General features: G+C 41.6%; 1 protein-coding gene across 4 annotated transcripts in view; it reads left to right on the forward strand.

Annotated features, from left to right (window-relative positions):
* ntrk3b (neurotrophic tyrosine kinase, receptor, type 3b) overlaps nucleotides 1-24,487 on the forward strand; it is a 203,138-nt gene that overhangs the window by 17,833 nt on the left and 160,818 nt on the right. Inside the window, exons 1-2 of one of the 4 annotated variants that reach the window (XM_086189958.1) lie at nucleotides 11,693-11,719; nucleotides 21,467-21,541. In XM_086189958.1, coding sequence (XP_086046084.1) covers nucleotides 21,513-21,541 — 29 coding nt within the window. In that variant the 5' untranslated portion in view covers nucleotides 11,693-11,719; nucleotides 21,467-21,512. Of the gene's footprint in view, nucleotides 1-11,692; nucleotides 11,720-11,911; nucleotides 11,959-17,990; nucleotides 18,121-21,466; nucleotides 21,542-24,487 lie in introns of those variants that run through there. The other 3 variants (XM_086189950.1, XM_086189941.1, XM_086189931.1) reach the window with 3 other exon arrangements.

The raw sequence follows: 24,487 nt of genomic DNA on the forward strand, positions 1-24,487 counted from the left end.
GAGGTGTAGCGTTTTAGTCTGTGTGATGGCGGAGCAAAGAAAGGATTCCAATGACAATGTCAAAAGCTTTCACACCGTCGGTTCCCTTTGTGTGTAACCAGCCTCAAGGTTCCCGAGAAATATTCAGAGTTCCTATTGTAAGACGGTTCTTATAGATCTAATACTGCTGGCTCCCTGCACTGAAAACCTTAGCTGTGTGTTTGAAAAGGTCTGAACAATCTAAAATAGTTTGTTGTGAATCAAGATGGAACAAGGAGAGTGCTCTGTGGCGCGCGTACCTACACCAAGGCCAACGACGGGAAAAAAAAAAACAACAAAAACATTGTTTTTGCTATGTCAAAAAGATTGGGACCATAAGGTAATGGCCTCGCCTGTGGCCTGTGCTCCCGTACACACAATCCAGGAGAAAACACAACCTCCCTGACAGTAATGGTTAAAATCCTTTTAAATTTCATAAGCATATTTTTTCCTCCTACTCAGCCAGGTTTGGGAGGGCAAGCCACCCGAATTAAAGGAACAGTTTGACGTTTAGTGGGATAATTTTATTCTTCCCAGAAGTTCGATGAGAATAATTCCACTCTCCTGTATTTGTACTACAAAGCTGCACCCAGGAGCTCGTTACTTCTGTTAAGCATGAAGGCTGATCTGACCAAAGGCAACACAAACTGCATTTTTACAGCTAAATAATTAGCATGATTCCCATCGTTTTTGATCTGCAGTCTACAAATGTAAAGCCATGATTTCTTCGTCCATCTAACTCACAGGAAGAAACTATTTCTTTAAAACGAAGGGAATATTTTTGATCAATTTTAATGACGTGGAACAGTTTTCAAAGATTTTATTTTATGTTGGGATACAAGGAAGCTTTGTGCAAAAAAAAAAAAAAAAGTAGGGTCACAGTTTTTTATTCTGCTGCTTATTATATCCAGTTTTAATTTCATCAAAGGGAAATCATGGCAAAAATATTTTTCCAACAGTAAGACAAGACACTGATACACCTATATCACCTATATCGAAGAAGTGTGCGGTTGGGTTTTGTCAGCTCGATGAGAAAGACCTCAAGTGTTAGAGGTGAACTATTAGACATGCAGCAAGCATGCAGGTTAGGAGACAGCAGGGTTTCCACCACCAGTGAGTCTGAGGTTGAGACACAGCGTGTGTGACACGACTATGAATTTAGCAGTAACCCCAGCCCTGAATGTAGCAGTGTGTAACAGGGTTGGACGGCGTCGACAACATTGTGTGAGGGTAGTGAAACCTCACCTGCGGATGACGACGACGTCGCCGCTCTTTTCCCATAACAGAAAAGACGAATACTGAGGGAAGCTGAGCTAACGATAGTAGCTGTCAAAACAAACGCCGCTTGAACCTGACATTTTTCATTAATATTTTTAAAATTATAAAACAGATGCCAAAACCTTTTTAATTTTTTTTTTTCTTTTTAAAGGCAGATCAAGTCGTAATTTTTTCTTTCTGTAACCTCTCTATTTTAGGTGACGTTTTGAAGAGATTTGCCATTATTTGAAGATATGCCGTGATGTGCTGGCACCCCCCCCCCCCCCCCCCCGGTGTGTTTTACTCCATAAAACAGTGCACCCTCACGGACTGTCATCCGTATTAACCAGTGTATGTGTTCGAACAAGATATGTATTGTGCGATGATGGCACCTGGCTAAATATCACAGTGGTTAAAACCAATTCCATCTGTGAGCCTTGTTCCTTTGCTGCAGGTGTAAATTCCTTGCGTCAAGATGGAAATGCTAATTTAGTGGGAGCTCTAATTAGCATGAGGACTCAGGTGGTGAAGTGTCACACACATAATTCAGCTTAACCTTTTGCTTTGATTTTCCACCAGCCTTTTATCTGGTATTCTCAGAGAAAAAAAACAAATCTGTTTTTCCCTTTGATTCTAATTATATCACGATCTATCACCTGGGAGTTCGTCGTTGATACACTTTCACACATTTACGCATGTTGGGGTCAGATATGCTTGATCCCGTCGAGCCATTCCTCTATATTTATTCATCTTTTATGTTCTTTCCAAACTTGATTATCTTTGTTGTATAGTCACAGACAGACACAGTGAGGAATGGTCACTAGAAATAAAATGAATCTGGGGCAACAGTCTTGTACTCTAGAATGAGAATCTAGAATAAACACATTTTGCTGCAGCAACATCAGTCTTTTGGTCACGTGACCATGGCTGAGTGTTAACTAATACACAATTCCTTGTTTCTTACATTATGTGTGTACACCTCGTCTCTCTGGTAATTTGCTGCCCCCTACTGTTTGTCTGGGTGAAATATGAATAGCTTGTTGAAAATGGTTACAAATTGTTCCTTTAAGGTCTGAAGGCAGAAACTAGCCATCGCTCTCTGGTCTTGAACCAGCATCCTGGGGTACGAGGATACTCAATGAATGCATAATCAACAGTAAAAAAAAAAAAAAAAAAAAAAAAAATACACAAAATCTCATATGTCAAACATGCAGGAGTCACAAATCAAAAAGGAAAATCCAAGAGATGATCAGAGGATGTTTCCTGCCTTCCATACTACTGTTGGGTCTCTGCAGTTTTGTGTGATACGGACATCCATATATGGAAATAAATCATAAATAAATACTTGTCCCTGATTTACTTAGGCAGGTGCAAACAAAGAGGATTTCAAATAAAGTGCAAGGAGTTATTTTAATAACTGGAGGGACAGAGAGCACAGAGCCAAACCTCCCCGGTTTAGGGAGTTCGCAGGAACTTACCAGTGCTCAGTTGTTAAGATAGATTCATCATGTTCATCAGTTCTAGAGCTCTCAGTGGAAATCCCTGTAAACAAGACATAAATATATTTTTCAATACTATAGCAGACGCTGGTTTTATAGCCTCTGTGCTTCCCAGGCTCCACCCTCGAGGACCATGAACATACTGATTGAAGATTGCTTTCAGAGGTAAAGGTAGAAAAAGAATGAAACCCCTTTGATATCCTAAAGTTCATCCATTCATCTCAAAAAAAATGTTGTTTTCGCAGAACATTTGTGCACTGTGACTCAGTCGGTCCTTGTTTTAATTTCTTTGCAGTTGTTCACATCGTTCAATTTCAGCCCACACACACTAAGATGACGCTCTTACTGCTCCACACCACCTTATTCATTACAGTTTGCGAAACCGTTATTTCTGAAACAGCAATATGTGAACCTGACCCTGACACAATACATCCCAGCTTTGCTAAATGTGAAAGCCCAGCCAGGAACAACCTTTTTGACTAATAATCTTATTACAGACCATAAACTTGATGTTATGTTTTCAGCTGAAACATCGTTGGATGACACCAACAGCAGCTCTAAATGAGTCCCTGAACTTTTCCTGTGGGGATGTAGGGTGACAGGAAGTAGAGTGGGTGCAGTTTCTTCAGCCTATAACTCATTTGTGTACCTCTATTATACTAAATAGCAATCTTTTCTATTGATGACCCATAGGCCACTTAAATATTCAGCGACATTCTTTGATGACTTTGCAGGAAGAATGAGCGATTGCGGCCAAAAGCTTTCACCACGGCGTTCATAATTCAAAATGACAATAACTGCATATTTCAAGATACATTTGTTCTGGGAATTCATTTAACAATTGCTGTAAAATAACCATAATGGACTTCATCACATTAGATTGTTTTCTTCCTTTATTTGGGACTTTGATGAAAAGGGAGTGAGTGCTCTGCTTCTGCTCGTAGTTCCGAGCCGGATTCGCGAGATCATTTCCGATCACTTCTTCATGCGAGATGAGATCAAAGGCTTGAAACACTATTCTAATCTCGCAGAAGACGCATTTCATCCGTCACTTGCTGCCCACCATCCGCCATCATATTACCCAACCCCCTACTTTTCAGAATTGCCATTGATTTTTCATGACGATAACCCTCTAGATTTTTTTCAGTATCCTGGAACACTAACAGACAGAACAGGCTCTCGTCACACAGGAGCCAGCCCCCCCCCCCCCCTCACACACACACACACACACAACAAAGGCCACATACTGGACTCGGTTTTCTCTAAAGCCTTAATATCCTCTTGATGCTGCTTTATCGGGACATTCCTTGTTTGTTTCTTTGATATGTCGGTTATGGTGAATACTGGGTCTGGAACAGTCACAAATTTCATGAGTTGACACAGCCCTGGAACATTTTTCAGGCCCTCTGCCGGCGACCCTCCTCCATCAATTAATTATCCTCATTAGACTTTTAATTCTTTCGATTGTAAATTGTGCTAATTGTGCCAGTTTGAATGAAAGTCACTGCTGGTAAGCAAAAAGCACAGAGGATGAACGGCTCTGTGAGAAATAGAATGTGTTGCAGTGTAAATGGACGGAAACTCTATTCAACAGACTCGCGGTGATTGCTGTAGAGAGAGAGAGAGCTGAAATAATGCGAGACAACCATTCCTGTCAAAGATAAATAATAATCAGAGAACAGTAATGCCCGTCCACTCTTCATCTCTGTGGATGCAAATCAGCCCATGAATATCAATGCCTATAAAATGCAATTCAGAGTTGTGTCGTGGTCCGCTGTTTATACAAACTGGAACTCATCTGGCAAGGATGGCTCAATCTGATCCCAGAAAGTTCACAACTCTTGAAGAAATAATTTTGCATCTCAATCCCCTCCATGTCATGCCTCGATTTTTCCGCCTTTTTAAGGTTTTTTTTGTTGTTGTTGTTGTTTTTTTTTTGTAATTATTTGCCAAGTCAGCGCTTTTCACACTGGGTTTAGGAGTCTTTCTCAAAGCAGGAATTTTTTTTTTTTTTTTGTCGTGCAATTTCCATAATGGCATTTAATTGAAAAATCCTTGAAGAAGCTGTTTTTTAATAACTGTCTTGCCTTCTACAACTTTGAGAGTTTCTACTTTGGACTGAAGCCCCATCAGTCACAGACAGACTGCCCTCACGAGAGTCTCTGCATTAACTCTGGTAAAGTCTCTCTTTTTTTGACATTTGCCTTTCAGAAATTGTTCTGAGCTGCTGCCCAGTCCTTTGTGACCGAGACTATTTCAGATCAATTGGCAGCTACATTGAAATTCCTCCCCTGGAGTTCCACAAGGTCCAATTCTTAGATACCTATATAATCTTTTCCTCAGTCTCATTAGTTGATGTGAATGAATGCATGTATGGAGTCACATTTATGAAGATGACATGCAAAAATACATAGTGCTGTTTACAAAGTTCTACAGTACAAACCACATATATACATACATACATATATATATATATATATATATATGTTCAAGTAATGAATGAAAGTTATTATTCTGAGGGCAAAGAAAGAAAGACTCAGTTAGCATTCACATTAATAGTCTGATTTTAAATAGTGAAGTAAAATGAAGCTTGAAATCCCCGGGTGACTCTTGGTTCAGGCTTTAATTTCAGTAATCACACTGTAAGCCAGTAACAAAATCTTCCACCTTAACAACATTGCGAGAATCTGATGCTTGATGTCGAACATCAGCAGCATTTATCTCCAGCGGGTTTGACTTCTGCTGTTGTCTCTTCACAGGATTTCAAGCTTCAGCAGAATTCTGCTAACATAATCTTCTCGTTACAGCTTCAATTTCAATGTGGCGTTTCCGCGTTAAATGAAAACATGCCGTGCTCTACAAGATCTCCACGATTTCAAAAAGTGACATTAAAATAAGCAGTGTTTTCTTGGTCGCAAACGTTATAGGAAATGACAAATTGTAAAGACAGCATGAAGTGCTGTTGGAAGCATGAATGATAAATCATCTTTAGATGTCCTTTTTCACTTTGGACTGGAAGATCTCTCTTGCTGGTTGCAGTTGAATTGGGACAATGTTCTTTTTTCAATAGTATAATTGATGGAAAAAACCCTGAGTATCTCTTATCCATTTGAATACGATGGCCTGAGAATAACCTGATGCTTGACAGAAATGTTAGTCGAAAACAAGTGACTGCGGATCATATTTGAATGGCTGTAATACTGAGCGAGGACACAGTGAATAGAGATCAACATCGGGAGATGGACACATTCAACCAGAGTAATTTCTCAGCTTCGTAGTGATAATACTCGTGCCTTTTGTCATGTCGTCTTTTGTTACCATGGAGATTCTTATCAGAGGCTGTTGAAGCCAATTATACTTTTTATTCTTGCATGATTATATACACCCTTTAGGCTCTTTTAGGACTGTGGCCTGATCTCAACCTCAGGTACAGACATGAGCAGAATATGTGCATCATGTATGCAATACAGTTCACGTAAAAAAACTGAGGATCAATGCATGTGCAAGTTTGGTATCACCAGACAAACTATTTATGGTCCGGTTTTCATGAAGGAACAGAAAGAAAACGGATGAGGCATTACATTTACTGACAGTCTAGAGGTGAAGTAATTACAGAGAAGTGTTATGGATCAGAAGTCAGGTTGATAAAATGGGTAATACCAGTTTTCTAGAAAGAGAAAATCACAAAGTTCCATTTAAAGTTATCTCAACACATGTCTGGAGCATACAGGCAATTCACTTCCCCGACCCTCAATCTAAATCCTCACTCATATTTCTATCCAATTCTGGATTTCAAACTTCTCTCCTCCTCAATGACACCCAGCCTTTGGAGAGAGACTTTTAAAAAGAGGATGAACTCTGAGCTCAGTAGTCAAATCAATCTAGTCACGGTGGAGGAAGCGGAGGGCTTCATTACTGGGAGGGCTGAGGAGCTCTGCGATCAGCTTTCTAATATCACTGTGATCCTCTTCTCTTTTCTTACCTAATTGAATTCTCCAGGACAGATGCCCCTCAGCTATAGATTTATCATATCCCAAAATTGGAGGAGACTATCTCCATGAAGGACGTGCAGAGAACATTTAATCCAGTCCTCATGCTGTAAGCCTTGTGCCATGGTCTCTGCCAGGACTTGAGTTATCCCACTGTGGACCACTGGCCTTCAGAGAGGTGTCTTGAGTTCCCAGAGATTTAAAAAAAAAGAAGAAAAAAAAAGGAGTGGCAACAACAGGGGGAACAAGCATGCCTTTTCAAATATGCTCCCTGTCATATACAGCAGGAGTACCATTATTAACAGATGGCATCATAATCTGTAATCAAAGCCCTTAAATGCAGCTTTGTGCACAATATGTCTCTCTACCCCAAACTTATCTCCAAATTTTTCCCTCTCGTCACTTACATTTCTCACCACTGGGACAGTTATTAAAAAAGTCTGTTATTTCATGTCTGTATTCTGGGTTGCCAAACGTACGACATGTTTGAATATGGATTAGCTGACACAAAAGGAAGGAATTTTTTTAAGTTGTCACAACGACATGTGGTCACGTCTCACAAATCAAGTTTGTTTGGTCTCTAAACTGTGGAAATTCACAAAAAACACATGCAAGAAGTGATACAGAAAATTAAGTGATACAGTGTGCAAGGCAGGGTCCTTTGTTCCACAAGGTTTCATGTCCGGCGTCCTGTAGGCTTGGAGTGATTGAGGGAGATCTGGATGGGCAGCTTTTTTTTGGGAGGGACTAGGACTCTTTAGCTGCTGTTATTCGCAGAAGCAAACGTGGCTGCGCATCGGACACATCCTCTGGTCTTTGCCTCGAATGAAATAAAAACTGAACCGCACAGGGAGAGAAGACCACCAATCAATTGTTTCATAAGGATGAGGTTCAAGTGGTCCTCCATGGTTGCTGTCTGGCACTCATGCATCTGGGGTGTGACAGTTGCTGTTTGCAGTATTTGTGCTGCCCCTCTCAGACTTTGAATAGATAATAAAAAGTTACAGTGATGAGTGCAGTGTTTTACTTAGAGATTAGCTGAAGCAGAAATAAAAGCGCTCGGGGGCAGGAAAGTCCCTCATAGTCTCGTCCCACTTTTGTCTTTTGTGGCATAGAGTAAAAATGCAGCACTACCACGGAAAAACAATTCAGAGGAGCGTTTCTTTTGGACAAATCAAAAACTTAATCTAAATGAACCAGAACATGCAGAGGAGGACGTAAAGCTTTCAGAAACTGAGCGGCAATGCTATGCTACACAGCCCATCCACTACCATTAAATGTGCTAAGCCAACTAGCGGTTTAGCCAGTCTCTGCAGGTCTCAGCTCCCTAAAGCACACACAGCGCTGAATTGAATCGGGGTGAAAAATGTGAAGCGTGGATTAGGCTTCACTGCCCAAAACGTTTCAACATATAATTAAGGAGTTTGCTTGGCGTGCCAGGTTCCTCCACCATCAAGGAGTTATTCAAGGATCAGCTGGAGTTTGTCCCCCGGCCTTGTAGATGGCTGTCCTCCGCTCCGTGGACAATGAATTTCCTGCTAATCTTAACAATGAAAATAACACTTCCCTCGTCGTCCCTCTTTCCTTCATTTTAATAACCACAACAAGATTCTGTCAAGTGTGTGCAGCAGATGGGGAGTTTAACCAACAGTCGTTCCAAGAATTACGCATGTCTCCAGATGGGATGTATTTTAAGAGCACTGCATATCTGTGTGCTAAAGGTCGGCCACATTTGCATGCAGTATGGCTTTTCTGGCAGAAATCCAGTGCTGCACGATCACTTATTTGATTAAACATTATCATGTTCAGCAGGACAATGTTGTACGGCAGGAGTTGAGGTATAACAGCTGACAGCAGCACAAAGCCTTATGAATCAAGCAAGGGTTTTTTGTGTGTGTGTGTGTATGGGGGGGCGGCGGGTTCTTTATCATCAAGATTCTGATGGGTGATGGACTTGACTTTAATTTCACCACCTGCAATATGAAGGTTTTGGATTTCTTTTCTTCTCTCTTAGCGCTTTATTCATTTACTAATGAGTTCATTCTTTCAATTTTGCCTCGTCGGCCTAACAAATGTTTCTTCTGCGATCCTCCTCGTTCACGTTGGTAACGCACCTTCCCTTAGATGTTGACACGTTTTATTGACTCAGGAATTGACTCAAGCCGTAGACTGTAATACTGACACATCCTTCAAATTGAATAACACGTGCAAAAGCTTCACACCGCGTTTGTCAATTAATAAGCTTTTATGATGCTCTGCACAACTTTTTTTTCATCTCTGAGTCCAATATCCTTGGTGTTGTTGTTTTTTTTTGGTTTGTTTGGTTTGGGTTTTTGTTGCCACGTAACACTTCTGCTCACTTTCAGCTAATATTTCACCAGTGTATAAAGTCCTGCACCTCGGTGGAAATAGCCCTTTTATGATGTCATAAACCCCAAAAGAAGGGGATAAAAACAAAGAAACAAATACAAGTTTGATCATTTATTATGCAAAAATTAAAAAAAAAAAACATAGGAACAATATTCAGTCCAATAGATATGGACATAGTAGCAGTTGTAAAACCTCTATATAGAAGGCGTATTTTGTCCCATCCTGCAGTTCAGCCGAATTTTCACCGAATTTTTGTCACATGACCTCTTGGTTAAAATTGAATCCATGGTGTTGTCTGAGTTGTACTCAAGAGTAAAAAAAACAAAAACTTTTTTTCTGTGTGCTACCTTTGCTCTTCCTGCCTGGGACCAATTAGCAGGATTTCAAACTACTGGTGAACATTGTTAACAGCTAAACAGTCAGATATTCTCCTCAGGAGTTCGGCCGAGTCAAAAACAACGCTAATAATAAAATGAATATTTGACTTAAATTATCTGGGCTGCACAAACCTCTCTCCAAATTAATGCTAATATTGCTCAGTGTTTGCTGGATGTGTAAAAAGACAAGTGTCTGTCACCATGTGTGTCATAACAAATATATGTTGTTCACAGCTTATTTTGTCGCCTCCATGTGGCTCCGCAGCTGCTTTGGTAATTTCGGACCAAGACATTACCAAAGAATGTAGTTTATTGGCTGCTGAATAAATAAATGATACTGCAGTTCATCATTTAAGATGCAGACCACATAACGGAGTCATGATATCTGTGGGTTGACAGTGTCGAAAGTGACATTTGTCGATGTGCAGATGTAATGGCTTCTGAACTGCTGCTGAGTAACTCCAGCATGGAGTCGGTTTAATCTGGAGGATCACAGCCTGATGACACTTGGAAAATGGGACACTAATTATAGTCATTTTCATTTTGGGCACAAATGCTTGAGCCTAGTCATGTGCAAAGAATTGATACCTTTCAGAACATGGACCAGTGCTCCCACGACATTTAGCCCTGCCAAATCTCTGATGTGGGTTTGCTGAGCCTGTAGCGAACAGTGGCACTCAGAAGCTTTGGTGGTTCAGCCCAAGGATGGATCGGCAAACCGGTGACACAGAACAGTCTGGGGGCAGCCGCGAGAGCACATCCCGACCGTGAATATTAGCAATGTCATAACACTCAGAGCTGTTAACCGTAGGATAGCGCAGCACAACAAGTCAGCTGAAGGGCTGATAATGATTGTTAGTTAGCACTTAGAGTTCACTTTAGTTTTCAGACACTGAACAAAAAATAAAAGCTCCATGTCAAGATTTGGATAGGACCAGAAAACCTGAAAAGTGTAGTCGTACAACTTAATAGGGTGGTAAGTTCCAACAGAGGAAGAGCTAGGCATCGAGCTCCAGAAATCATTTAGACAGACAAGCAAGAATCCAGTCCCTCTTTATTTTAAATATCAGTGGGTCAGGGAACAGGCCGGCACTTAATTTGTGCCGGATCCTGCAGGACCCTCTCACTTTTGAACTTCATGTTTTCATTTACAGACCATTTTCAAGCAACTTTATGGTTTTTATTATCAGTTTAGATTTATTCTTAAAAAAACAGACAGACAGAAGTGGGTGACGCAGCAATAAAAGAAGACTCTCAAACTTGCGGTACTTCTTAAAATAGCTTCAGATGTGTCTAAAGGTGTCAAGATGGCGCCGGCAGTAGCTAGCTAGGTACTCTAACAGTTAAAGAACCAAGACGCGGCTATCTCCGCCACCGGCAGTAGCTAGCTAGCTAGGTACTCTGACAGTTGAAGGAGCAAGACGCGGCTATCTCCGCCGCCGGCAGTAGCTAGCTAGCTAGGTACTCTGACAGTTGAAGAGGCAAGACGCGGCTATCTCCGCCGCCGGCAGTAGCTAGCTAGCTAGGTACTCTGACAGTTGAAGAGGCAAGACGCGGCTATCTCCGCCGCCGGCAGTAGCTAGCTAGCTAGGTACTCTGACAGTTGAAGAGGCAAGACGCGGCTATCTCTGCCGCAGCTACAATGAGAGGAACAGGAAGAGGCTGCACTGACTCCAAGTCAGATTTGGAGTAATGTAATTAATTTAGAAAATCGGGGTAATTATTTCCTTAAGTGAATGCAAAAATATACATAATAAATCTGTGGAGAATTTCAACGTTGACAGCAAGATGTAAACCGCGCTGTTAAAATTTCCTGTGTTGTGCAGACAAGTCTAAAAAAATTTTTTTTTCATTACATTTTTATCATTTAAATTACTTGAAATTAAGGCATGTGTAAGCTCAACAGCATGTTATTGTCACTTGTCACTTACTAAGTAGACATTTGCATATACGGTCATTTTCAGACTGAGGAAATGACCCGACACATGGGCAAATATCTGGGAGCTTGTCTAGAAACTTAAATACACCCTTTGACTCCATGTTTTCTTCCTCGTCATCTTCCATGCCTTTATTTCTGACCACATGCACACAAACACACACACACACACACACACACACACACACACACACACACACACACACACACATTGACATCACCTTCAAAGAATGGAGACTGCTTCAATAATAAGCCATCAAAGTGCAGACATTAGTAAGAGAAAACAATGTTTCTGTGAATTTGTTCAATGTGAATCTGTCACTGCATTGCCCTGGAATGCTGATTTTTATGGTGGTACTTGAATCACACACCCTAACCCTTCAGAGACCGGCAGTTAGAAGAAACAACTGTTTGTCTGACCCTCCTCTATTCCCTGGGAAACCTCTAACAAACCAATCAATTGAATTTTAATTCATTACCATTTCTTTCATTTTGCTGTGTATCGAACTGAGGTGAGATTGGTCCCTCGCTCTCTCCATCCGTCTGTCCCCGTGGATTTGAGTTGCACTTGTTGGGGAAAATTGGGTTTTATCCTTTGGCGCTGAATCTATCTTTTCTTTGCAGGAGAATCATTTTTAATATAGCAGTAATTTAGTCGATTTTGCTTGTCACTTTTATATCGATATCATATTCTGCAGCCCACAATCGCTGCTGTTCATGTAATTGAGACAGATTTGCACAATTTGCCAGTTTTTCATACTTTTCTAGTGAAACCAGACTGGAGGTGAGCTGTGAGCCCGTTTGTTTCATGGTATCTCTCTGTGCCAGTATGAACACTGAGTTATCTCATCATAAGTGATTTATCAAAATAAAAAATCACTCAATATGCAAGCTCCTTTTATGTCAGAGAGGTGAGTTTGCAATTTTTTTTTTTTTTCCACTCTCACCTCCCCAAACACATCGTGACAGTCCACTACCAGCACTAAAACATCTCAGCAGCAATCAACGTGTGTTGAGTTGCTGGGTGAACGGCGGGTTACCAACTGAACAACTAATGGTCAAAAAATAAAGTGAACTAACGCCTCTGTCGGCTTCAGGGCTGGGTAGCAGCACCTCACCATGTGTCGGGGGTCACGATACTTTTCTATCATGATATGTTGTGATGCTCTACATAGATTTCTGAAGAATTTCAGTATAGATCTAAAAATGCAACTTGCCATGTCAACCGAAATATGAAGCTCTAGGTTTTAAGTCCAATTTATTAAAATGGTGTTTCCAAAGTTGCGCAGTTCTGTACTGTTTACGCACACGTCAAATGAAGCTGCTATAACATCATGTTCAAAAATATATCAGACACAGCATTTAAACCGCTGACCTCTTTCATATTGAGCATTAATGATAATGATGATAAGTATAATGCAAAATAATTGATCGTGATAAATGCCCTGCAGTAAAAACCCTTTCATGAGTATTATGAGCTGATTTATCTTTATAGCCATTTTGAAGGCTGCAGTTTGTGGTGCTGTTGAACTGTACTAGGTTTTAGCAGTTGATGCAGCTTATATGTTATCTGTCAGTCGAAGCCAGCACTGGTCAACAGCAGAACAAATTCAATCCTCCAAAATGAGCGTTGATATAATTGATACACCTTTTAAAACAGATTCATCCCCAACATCTTAATGAAAGGCTGCTGTATTTTACTCAATAAAAAAACCTGTCTTAGGGTTTAATGCCTTGGTTGATCTGTACAAGTAACTGTGTTAACCACGGGACAGTGACACTAAAATGCAGTATAGCTGCTTTAACGTACTGTACATGGGTCAGGATGAACTTATATTGGTACTAGGGGCTGCAATGCCTTCACAGTATCATGGGAAAAAATTGCTACGCATTGCTGTGTTGACTTTCTCGCACATCTGCGGAAAGCCATTTTACATGTTCGACTCTGACTAGCAGATGGAAGTCATTTTAATGTTGAAGACATTAGGAGAGAATGTGGTTCATCGGCCTATCTGAGCATGTCATCACTTTGAGGTAACGGGTTTGTCTCAGCGGGGGAAACCAGAGAAGTTGTGGTACTTGACTCCCATTTACAAGCTTTGTACCCCGAACGTCGTTCGTTCATGACCGGTTTGGAGGATGCATTGTTCCATCCCACCAGTTGCATGGGATTAGTATCATCCAATCCTCAGTTTTTTTTTTTATCATTGGCCATTTCCTTTGAGTCCTTTTCATGATTCTCTGGGTCTTTCCTTTACAATAATAGAGCAAACACTTATGAGTCAGGCATATAGTACACACACATACACACAGAAGAACAGGTTAGCTGATTGATGTTAGGTGTGTGCTTTAATCTAGAGAAGTGCTACTTCACCACTGTATGCCCACTCTGAAGTGTTTGAGCTTCACTGCTGCTGCTGTAAAAACAGAGGGGGAGGCAGAATGTAGATCAATATCCCAGCAACACACCAGAGACATTCTATTTTATTAAACATTTTCCCATTAAGTCAGTGGTGCGGGCGTTGTAGATCATCCCAACCAAGTCGTAAATCACAACCAGACAGCTATACTGGGAACAATGGGCAGGATCAGTCAAGATTACCAAGAAACCCCCCCCATACAGGGTGCTCCCATCAATATTGTTCTATAGTAGTATGTCTGGGCTGAGGGATGGTTCAGTGATAATGAGGCATAAAAACATATCGACAGGCATGATTTTTCTAATTTATGAACGAAAACTGACAGAGACACCTTAAAGCTCACATCGGTGCGGATTAAAATCATAACTCCTGTTGGTTATACGTCCAAATTGGGGATGTGCTGATTTATTGGTCCAACATCGGTATCAGCATGTGGTTGACTGGCCTACTCTCATCATGCAAGTGTGGCGGATTCCACCCACGCCAGTCTACCGGTGTTCATTGGTTGTGGCCTGGGGACATGCGCTGTCCTAACCCCCTACCTGTCCCTGAATCTTTCTATCTCACCAGTGATGGCTTTACCAGCTTCTAGCGAGGGGCCAGCTGAGGCTGGGTGTTCCCAATAATGTGCGGTCCAATTAGGCTGAACACTCAGCTCCCCTCAGTTGGCGTTATCAGGTTAGCCCTCAGACTTGTTGTTGAAGGGTGAGTGCTGAGACCACTGCCTTCAATCAAGTCGACCAACGAGGAGTAGAACCTGCATTTAGTTCAACCAACTTGTTTGAAATTTCGCCCTGGGCTCGATCCCTTGGTGACAATAAAATCTGGTTCTTCTTCTTCTTCTTCTTCTTCTTCTTGAACTGTTTACAGGGGAACCAAACCAGAAGTGTTCTGGTGTGTTTGCTGTTTGAGCTCAAAATGAAGCGTGGATTACTGAGCATTGGGCCGGAGGGAGAAGATGTGGATGGTACCGCACGATGCGTTTCAGAGTTTGTAAATGGACATTTTTGGACAGTTTTGCTGTCATAAGGCTGTGGGTCTGCATTAGCTTTGAGCTAAATATACATGGCTGGCTCTTCCTGCAATCTGGAGTCACCACAAAGGGATGTAGGCGGGGGGAGGGGGGGGTGCAACATCTTTGTGACACAGTTTGTAAGTGAAGTGCGCTTCTTGGGTGAAGTGTTAGATTAACATTTCAAATTGAGTGGTCTTTTCAGTCAGATTTGGCCACTGTGTTGTTGTTATCTGCATTTATCTAATAAGGAAAGGAAGAACTAAAGTGCTTTTTTTTTCCTTGCTCGCTCATAATCACAGAAACTCAGAACAAGATGGCAGGTAGGGGTTCAGCGTGTAGCCCAGGGCCACTTCAACACAACAGATGGCTGTTGCTGGGATCAAGTCTGTTACTGTTTGGTTCCAGGGTGTTCTCCTCAAGCACTTTACCACCCTGCCACCCAGTTCACATTGTACTTTGTTGGAGGGCATTTTCGAAAGCAGATGGAAGGAGGCTGTAATTCCACAGGCTTGTATGTTAGAGAGCGAGCTGGCAAATTGGCCTGTTTCGTCTGATCGTATCATCTGATATCAGGCTCCTGGAAGATCGCAGAGGAGCTGAAAATATTGATGTTTTTTTTTTAAATTAAAAACTGGTATTCAGTTAGGTTTTGTGTTTTTTTTTTTCGGGGGGAATTTTATGATTTTATCAAATTCTGATTCTGGTTATTGTTATAATTTTGTCATTTGCATCTATTTTGCTTTATTCTATCTCTTTACTCGATCACTTGTATGTTGTACTTTGATTTTCAGTTTTTGTGTTTAATGCTGTTATGAAGCTTGAGTGATTGTTTAGTTGACGCGAATCAAGTCCTGTCGAGGCAAAAGGCAAAATACGGTGCAGATACAGCAAAGGCAGCGAAATTGTATTCATGTTGCATCGAAAAATTTCAAACTTTCCCTTTTTTCTTCTACAAAAATTTCTTTTCTGTATTTTACAATTCATTTTGACAGCACAGTGGTTTAGTGATAGAGTTCACTCATTTCAATTTTGACGACAAGTGTTTCCGTCTTCGCAGTTCCTTAATTTCTCAAATTGGATGGATTTTAGTCTCCCACCATTTTATTTGTCCGTCCCCGTAGGCCTGAAGAATGGCAGAGCAGAGATTGAATGCCTCTTTATTTTCATAGCACCTTCGTTATTCATGTCTATCTTTTTTACAGTCTTCTAATCCACCATGCATATTCAGTGTGCCTCGGACAATCAGTTGTTGTGAGCAGACATTGTGCTCAGGTCTGTGGGGAGGTGTTGCCTGCATCCTTTGTTGACAGAAGCTTGATGAAAATGGGAATGTTGCTAAATTAGATCACGGGGCACAAGTGGTGCCGCAAATGAAAACATCATATGCTGAGATAAATTCTGCTTTTTTATATCACACTGTTGCATCAGTATATTACAACACGGTCATGACTGGTCTCAAATAGACAACAAATATACAAAAAAAAAAGAAAAAAAAAGAACTTGCTGATTTACCTAAAGGGGAATGAGATATGAAAAACACTGGTTTCAGTATGCAACAGAGAAACATGGTAATTAGCTGAGGGTGAAAGTAATGAAGAAAGCCAGCAACAACAATAACTGGAATGGCAGCTTTTGGAATGGATAGCAGCACGGGAGTAGCAGGCTGGTGCTCCGCTACGATACAGCATCGTTAAAAGTGCTGCGCTGAAGCAACCAGCGATATTTCAGTTCGGGTCATGTTGGCCACTGTCCATAATTTGCCAAATCAAATGCACATAAGAAATAAATGACCTATATGACAGATTTGAATCTATTTTTTTAATATTTGTTTTGCGTTGATCGATAAAGCCTCATAAAGAGTACGTCGCTTGGTTCATAATCGGCTGATCCTTTCAACCCAGGTCTGGCCATTGGTAACTTTTAAAGCTTGCTCCTGTTCCAACTTGTACTGCGTTCGTTTTGTTTCCCCCATTCCCCACATTTACGGTAATTTTTTTCATTTGTGAGTCACAGAAACATTGCCTGATTATCGCTAATTATAATGTCAAACTACTCCACTGATTCTCACATTGAACATGATGGTTCACTTGTGTTGTATTGCTTTATTTTTAACCTCATTGCAGTTTGATTGAAATAATCTGGCTGTCTGACCCATGCTGACTGGCCTGGTGATGCGCTTCAGTGACAAAAGTAGAGTGCCGCAGGCACTGAGGCGAGTAGTCTCAGAAACTTTGTGATTTTCAGACAAATAATTGAAGGACTTTGATTTCTGTATAATCTCTTTCCTTTTCATTTGAAGAAATCATTTGCAATAATAAATAAAAGCCACTCTTGAAATTGATAAGAAACTCATAATAATATAGATGCAAATTTAAAGAAAATCACCACCTTTTTTCTTGAGGCTGTCTAATGCTTTTGTCAGAGTGTCAGTGCCACTGTGGTGAGCGTCTTCAGGCAAATGTTGCTGAAGTGTAGAACCTTGTTTAAGAAAGATGGCTCAAACATTTTAAACAATTATGAGGCATACGTCCATGTCTATGTGTGACTCCAGCTTTATTTTGCACGTGCTCAGTTCTTTTCCAGTGTGCCTGCTATCACCTGGTCGGTGCTTTTCATTTCAATCAGTTGTTTTGGTGCTAGAATTTTGGTGGTAAAATGAATTTCTGTCTCTCCTCAGTGAAAGACTATCTAGACCAGTGGTCCCCAAACTACGGCCCGCCTCCACATTCGGCCCGGCCCCCTGGACAATACCAGAGACGCATTTTGATTTTTTTTTTCCCATATGTGTATTTGTATTTGATAATAAAATTGATAACTAGCTACTAACTATTTTCATTCTGAACTATTAAGGTGTGTTCACTAGGGCTGCAACGATGAGTCGACGTTGTCGACAAAAATCGATAATAGCGATAGTCGACAATGAATTCCATCGTCGACTGTTGTCGCCACACGCGTTTTTCCAACAGAGTGACGCATCTGTCTTGATAATAATTGCTGCCGAGAGTCGCTCATGCGCAGTGGCGTCTCTGTCTCTGAGCGGTAACATACAGGAACGCGGCGTCAACATCAGGTACGCGCACCAAAACCTCTAAAGTTTGGGAGCATTTTAGCCTGGATACGGCGAATAAAAAGACTACTAGCAAAGGTTGCAAAGCAGACCTTGGTGTCATGGCGGCGATGCACGAACATTTCAAGAAGCCCGTGGGGCAGTTGAGAGAAACGGAGTCTGACTCGCCTCGGTGAGATTCAAGTAACGTTCAAGCCAGTGCGGTTTCCAGGACACACATTGTACATTTTATAAGCGTCTTTTCGCTATAAAAGAGAGCTCTAGCGTTATGCCAGCATGTGCCTGACAAACGTATTTGAAATTAATGAATGTTCAAAAAAAGATGTATTTTTCATTGTACCCATCTTTCTTGTTTATTATCATTTGCCACATAATTAAATCAACTTTATGCTAAATTTAAGAAAAAAAAGTAATAATTATCCGATTAGTCGACTAATCGTTTCATAGTCGGTGACTAGTGGACTATTAAAATAGTGGTTAGTTGCAGCCCGAATGTTCACACCAAACGCAACGCGAATTTTCACGTCACTTTATTCTCGCGAATTTGATCGCTGGATCAGTGTGTTGATATTCGTGAATAAAGCGACGCGAACATTCGCATTGCCGTTTAGTGTGAACACACAGTCAGTTGGTCACTATTTCATACAGGCACAGAACGTGACATTCTATTCCACCCTTCTGCAGTCTGTGCCCCTATCTGGCAACCCCCTGGAAAAATCCTAGACCCGAACCCAGAGAGGTTTATTTGGTTGTGTGGCTTTCTGGAAAACAATACATTTTTACGTTTAGGCAACCCCATGATCTTCACACTTTTTCTGTTACAAACTGACCCCGGCCCCCCATCAGAGAAGGGGAAAGTTATGTGGCCCTCACAGAAAAAAAGTTTGGGGACCCCCGATCCAGACTGAAGGAAATTAAAATGACACACAACATGTGCGCTGTTGATTTGACTTGTGGAAAATGCTTAAAAAGAGCTGCACCATCTTCTTTGCCATCCTATGAGGCTGTGCTGTTCCCTGCTCCCAGCTCTCTGAGTTGACTGCTTGTTGTACAGCCCAAAAGCAGTGAGAATGCATCCAAGTGTACCAGTGGCCAGCAGGTAGTGCTGTGCAATGAGTAATCCGCACCCCCTGACACAAGATGCTCTGGCAATTAATACCCCTACCCAAGGAGCTTGGGCCTTGCTTGTCCCTGGGCCTTCCATGCCGACGGTGCAGGGTTGGAGTCCAGTGCTGGATTGTCCTTACACAACACAGGGTACACAAACATTACACAAGATGGTGAAAAATATAGCAAAAGCATGGCTGTTATGGCTGACCGATAATCGCTGGCGATCTGGTTCCTGTTGCCATAAAGGTGTTACAAAAAAAACAAGTTTCAATCTAAATGCTATTTCACTCTGACTTGGCTCATGCTATGGTCACATGACACAATCATGCTGAAGCAGCAACACACGTGTTCTTGTACGGCTGACTCCTTCCTCTTGCCGCTCTTGGAAACCCAGAAGCCTCAGTGGGGTTTAGCCACGGCAGGTTACGCGTGTCTCCCCCTCCTCTAAAGCAGACGATGCACCCCGGAGGAAAGTATTCAGTAGTTGCTGCCTCATCATTGTACACCAGATGCACAAGAGCCAAGAGATAAGTTAGAGGAGTACAAGTTTTACAAAACCAACTTTATAAAGCACATTTATTATAAAAACTCAGGGATTAAGACGTATTAAAATCCACAGAAATAAACGTGTTAAGGAGAAACACAAAATCAGACAAAAATAATGGCAAAACAAAGACGCTGAGTTTAACAGCCTTATTTCCTTTGCATGGATCCAGCATCCCTGGCCCTTTTGGGTGCCCCTGTTTTAGTCCGGACTCTGGGACAGGTGGAGGACTTCTGAAGGATTGAAAAATCTAGAATCTTATCTGGAGCCACTCCGGATAGTAATATACACTTAACAATGAGAACGTGCCTCTTTGTTCTGCCTAAAAATCCAGACGGTGCACTGCACAGTCTGATGTCTTAATTTTTGATCGAGACGTGAAAACATGAATGCTGCTGGAAGAAAAAAAAAATGTCCTGCTGTTGTCCTACAAGACAAACTGCTTTTTGATCTTGAATGATGGAATGAGAGGTTGCATTGACTCCACGTGTATGCTAGCCTGTCTGGAAATCGTATGGGTTTTCAGTACCGTGGGATGATGACGAGTTATAGGGAAAAAAAAAAACCAACTTAAAAAACAAGGGCGAACTCAGGAAGGTGTTGAGCCAACACGCTGCTCAAGTGCCTCGGTACAGATCCTGCAAGTCTCTGGAGGGGTGAACACCATCTTCCAAAAGAATTTGGTGTTTTGATGATGGTGGAGAATGCAGCATAACACGTCTGCTCAAAAGCTCAGTGACCCTTCATGCCCTATGGCATTGTCCTCCTGTGTTTCTAATCAATTATTCAGGTGGTTTTTTTTTTTTTTTTCTTCAACTTGTCACTTCTCTGTATTCCTGATCACACACATACTACAGGCTAAGATCTGGCGCATATGCAGAGCAAACATAAGCTGTGATGACACATCATTAAACATTATTTTCTATTGGTGAATAGAAGGTGTTGTCAGCGAAGGATTGATACATTTCCCGTCGAGTAAAAACATCAGCTGCTGCCAGGAGCGCTGCTTGGTTGAACCGGCCTGCGTCGACCATGAAAGGATTCTAATTGACTTCAGATTGGTGTTGTTTTCCGAGGGGCTGGGATGTAATTGTAACTGCCGCGGTGTTAAGAGGTCACCGTAATTTCACCGATTGCTTTGTATGCTGTATAAATAAAACAATTGCCCAATGAGCGCCTAATCAGCTGTCATCCTGCCGTGGAGAAACCCTCTGCATGTTAACCCTTGACTGTTGGGCACATGACATTGATTGGAAATTTGACATTCAGGATGAAAGTCCATTTAGCATTTAATCATTCTTTCCTTTTTCCAAAACAAAGCAATAAGGCCTTCAGTATGTCCTGCTATCTAGTCATTTGGTAATTTCCCTGATGTAATTGAAATGGGTGTGTGTGTGTGTGTGTGTGTGTGTGTGTGTGTGTGTGTGTGTGTGTGTGTGTGTGTTGCCTATTTCATTTCCGAACCATTTACAAATGCTGGTTTTTTTTTCTCTCTCCAAAAGCTAATTTAAAGGCCTCAGCTTCATTTCTTTTATTCCACCACATAGAAGAGTTTTCTTGGGAGTCTGATAGTAAAGGAATAAAGTCATCTGCAGTATTTATTTGTTCTGTCCTTCTCACACTCCACTCACATAGATTAAGCTCTGCAAGCTGCCTCTTGGCAATTACATCTATCAGAGGGCAGCAGAGAGCGCTCTGTTGGACATTTCCAATAATTGCAATTTTTAAAATTATTATAAAATCAGAAAACTCTGACAACACACCACCAGTTATTCCTGTAACCTCGGACTCAAATCGAGTCTACTGTCATTTCTCTGTTCTGTGTTGATGAGACACCTTCCATTTTCTTTCATTCTCTTCCCAGACACATCGAGAACTGGACGGGATTGCAGACTCTGCGAGATGTGGATATGGAGCTCTACACTGGACTACAGAGACTGTGAGTGTTTGGCCATTATCTGGTGGGGACTGGGGCGAAACCAGTGACAGTCATTCGACTGTGTTGCAGTCGTGCTGTGCTCTAGATCTGTTAAAGGACAGTGGAACCTGTACTGCTGTTAATCACTGTTTTCCATCAGGTTGCCTGTCTGCCTGCCTCCAGCAGCGGGGCAAATGGCTTTCTTCTAGTGTTAACAGCAGTAATTTAGATTATAAGACAAGTGGCTGTTGAATCTCCAGCAATGTATTAGGGTTGAATGTCCGACAGGTTTCTGAATGTGACACAATCCCAGTTGATTCTCTGAAGAGATGGCACAGAGTTATTTAGGTTGTGCAGAGACAAGAGTGGGTGAAGGTGTGTTTCTAATCCGAACACAAACAGATTCTTAAACAAGCTTTTAATTCTCAATAGTCACACGCCGGTGGAACATCCCCCTCACTTTGCTTAGCCACTGATCAAATAATTCAAAAATTCAGCGGAGAAAATTAAATTTGGTATCCCTGCTGTAACACTGAGATCTTTTTTTTTTATCATCTCTTCCTAAAGCCATGTTGCTCCCCTTTCGGTCTTTGCCTCCCTGCAAGATGAGGCCACATCCTTTACATTCCTCTCGCTGCCACCATCCCTCTCCCAGCTGCTGCCTCCTGACCTCTTCTTTCTTTTTTTTTCCTCCACACACAACCGTATTCTCCTTTGCCCTCCAAAGTCAGAGCTGGCCTCTCCCCTGATCCCTTTGATCCCTCATCAGGGAGGCCAAGAGCAATATCTCCACCATCGAATTAGCATTTTTCTCATTACCACCGCCTCTCTCCTGCCGCCTTGTCTGGGGACACTGGCTCCTCCCGACTGGAGTCAGGCCTTCCCAGGCAAAGCTGTTACCTTGTGTGATGCTACATTGGGGAACTGTTAGCACTGTAGAGGGATAAGTGAGCAATAGTCATTCTAGGATAACTCACACAACCTCGTTTTACATTTTACCTCATTATTCTGTATTTGAATAAAATAAAAAAAAGATGCATTAATTCATGAAACAATGACTTGTTAAATAGGTTATGTAACTGAGACGCTAAATTCCTATTCTCTTTAGTCTTAAAACGATCTAGGGTATGATATTATGGCTGTTGCTTCTGAACAACAAATTTATTACTGTTAGGTGGTTCACATTTGAAAAACAATACCAACCAGGGAATGGCTGCACATTTTAGGAAATGAATGAATACTTTTTTTTTTTTTTTTTCCAAGAGTGACATCCAAATCAAGCTCATGTCAGTGCAAAAAAGAGAAGCAGGATCTTAATCCAAATGAAAAAGACATTTCTGTTATAAATTTTGTCAGAGGAAACCCTTGGAAGGTTTTAAAAGACAGTAAAAGAAAAAAAAAAAAAAACACCCAAGGACCCATGGAGGTCTCAGTGCTCCAGTTTAGGAAATTCCACATCCCAGTCAAACACCTTAGAGGCCTGATGAGAAGGTAATTGGCAGCAGCAGCTGAGTGTAATCGGCACACTGCGTTATTAGGCGCTCACTGATGATGTCAATGACTCCTTTGGAGAGAGACATCTGTGATTACAAGATTAGACACTATGACCATTATTGGCTACATCTGTAGTTCTGAAACAGGGTGTACTAAGAATTCCTGGGATCCATCAGGGTTCCACAGGGTCCCCCACAAAACAAGGAATAGTTTTGCTTGATCCAAAGTTGAAAAAAAAAACCTGGCTCATCAGGGCTCTATATACAGCCTTTTTTTTTTACCTACTATCACATGTCCATCTGCTGATAAAAGGTCCTATTAACTTATTTATGAACACCGACTTCAGCTCATTTACAAAACCATACTTAGTATAACGCCTCTCTACCTCTCTTCCCTTCTGCACCTCTCCTACTCTGCCCTCAATCCAAGATCCAGTAAACTCATCAAACTCTCCATCCCCAAAGCCCACCACTTCTTTGGACGCGGCACTCTCCGGCCTGCTGCGGCTAACGACTGGAGCACTTGACAAGACACCCTCAAACTGTCCTCTCTTCACTCGCTGTCTTTAAACAAAAATTACAGTTGACTCCTGTTGAATAGGCCTACTTGTCACGTCCCACTGTTTTATTGTCATGTATTTATTAACATAAAAAAGGTGTTTTGTTCAATAGGTGCCGCCCTTTAAATTCTTGTCCACAAGGTACACTCTGTTCATAAGTGTACAATCATTTGAAGTATTACCAGTAACGTAAATGACATGTATGCAATGTTCATTTCAGTGTGCAGGATACCTTTTACAGTACTACTCTAGTGTTTTTGAATATCCATCCATCCATCCATTTTCTACCGCTTATCCTGTTCAGGGTCGCGAGGGGGGTGGAGCCTATCCCAGAGGCCTTTGGGCGAGAGGCGGGGTTCACCCTGGATGGGTCACCAGTCCATGGCAGGGCCAACACATGTAGACAGACAACCATTCACACTCACATTCATACCTTCAGTTTAGAGTCTGGATTAACCTGGTCCCCTCTTGATGTCTTTGGACTGTGGGAGGAAGCTGGAGTACCAGAGAGAACCCACACAGGAACAGGGAGAACATGGAGACTCCACACAGAAAGACCCCGTGCTCCAGCCGGGACTCGAACCGGGAACCTTCTTGCTGTGAAGCGACAGTGCTGACCACTGCACCACCGTGCTGCCTGTTTTTTGATATATTCTATACTGCTGATTCTATTTCAGTATTTCCTCCTTTTACTTTCAACATTACTGTCTAAAGAATACAACTAGAAATACAGCATCTTGGAGGTCTGCCCCCGCATTATGGTCTTGTCACAATGACCTTGACCTTTAGACCACATTTTTTGCCAAAGTTGAGAAAAGTTTGATGCATGATCTACCAGAGCCAAACCATCGAGGATCTTTTGGAGATATCTGTCAGTCTATTGGAGGTATAAAGGTGAAAAAGGCAAACAAACA

Source organism: Aulostomus chinensis, chromosome 2 (genome assembly GCF_037954235.1).
Source record: "Aulostomus chinensis isolate RoL2024-O1b breed Wild chromosome 2, RoL_Achi_v1.0, whole genome shotgun sequence".
Lineage (NCBI taxonomy): Eukaryota > Metazoa > Chordata > Actinopteri > Syngnathiformes > Aulostomidae > Aulostomus > Aulostomus chinensis.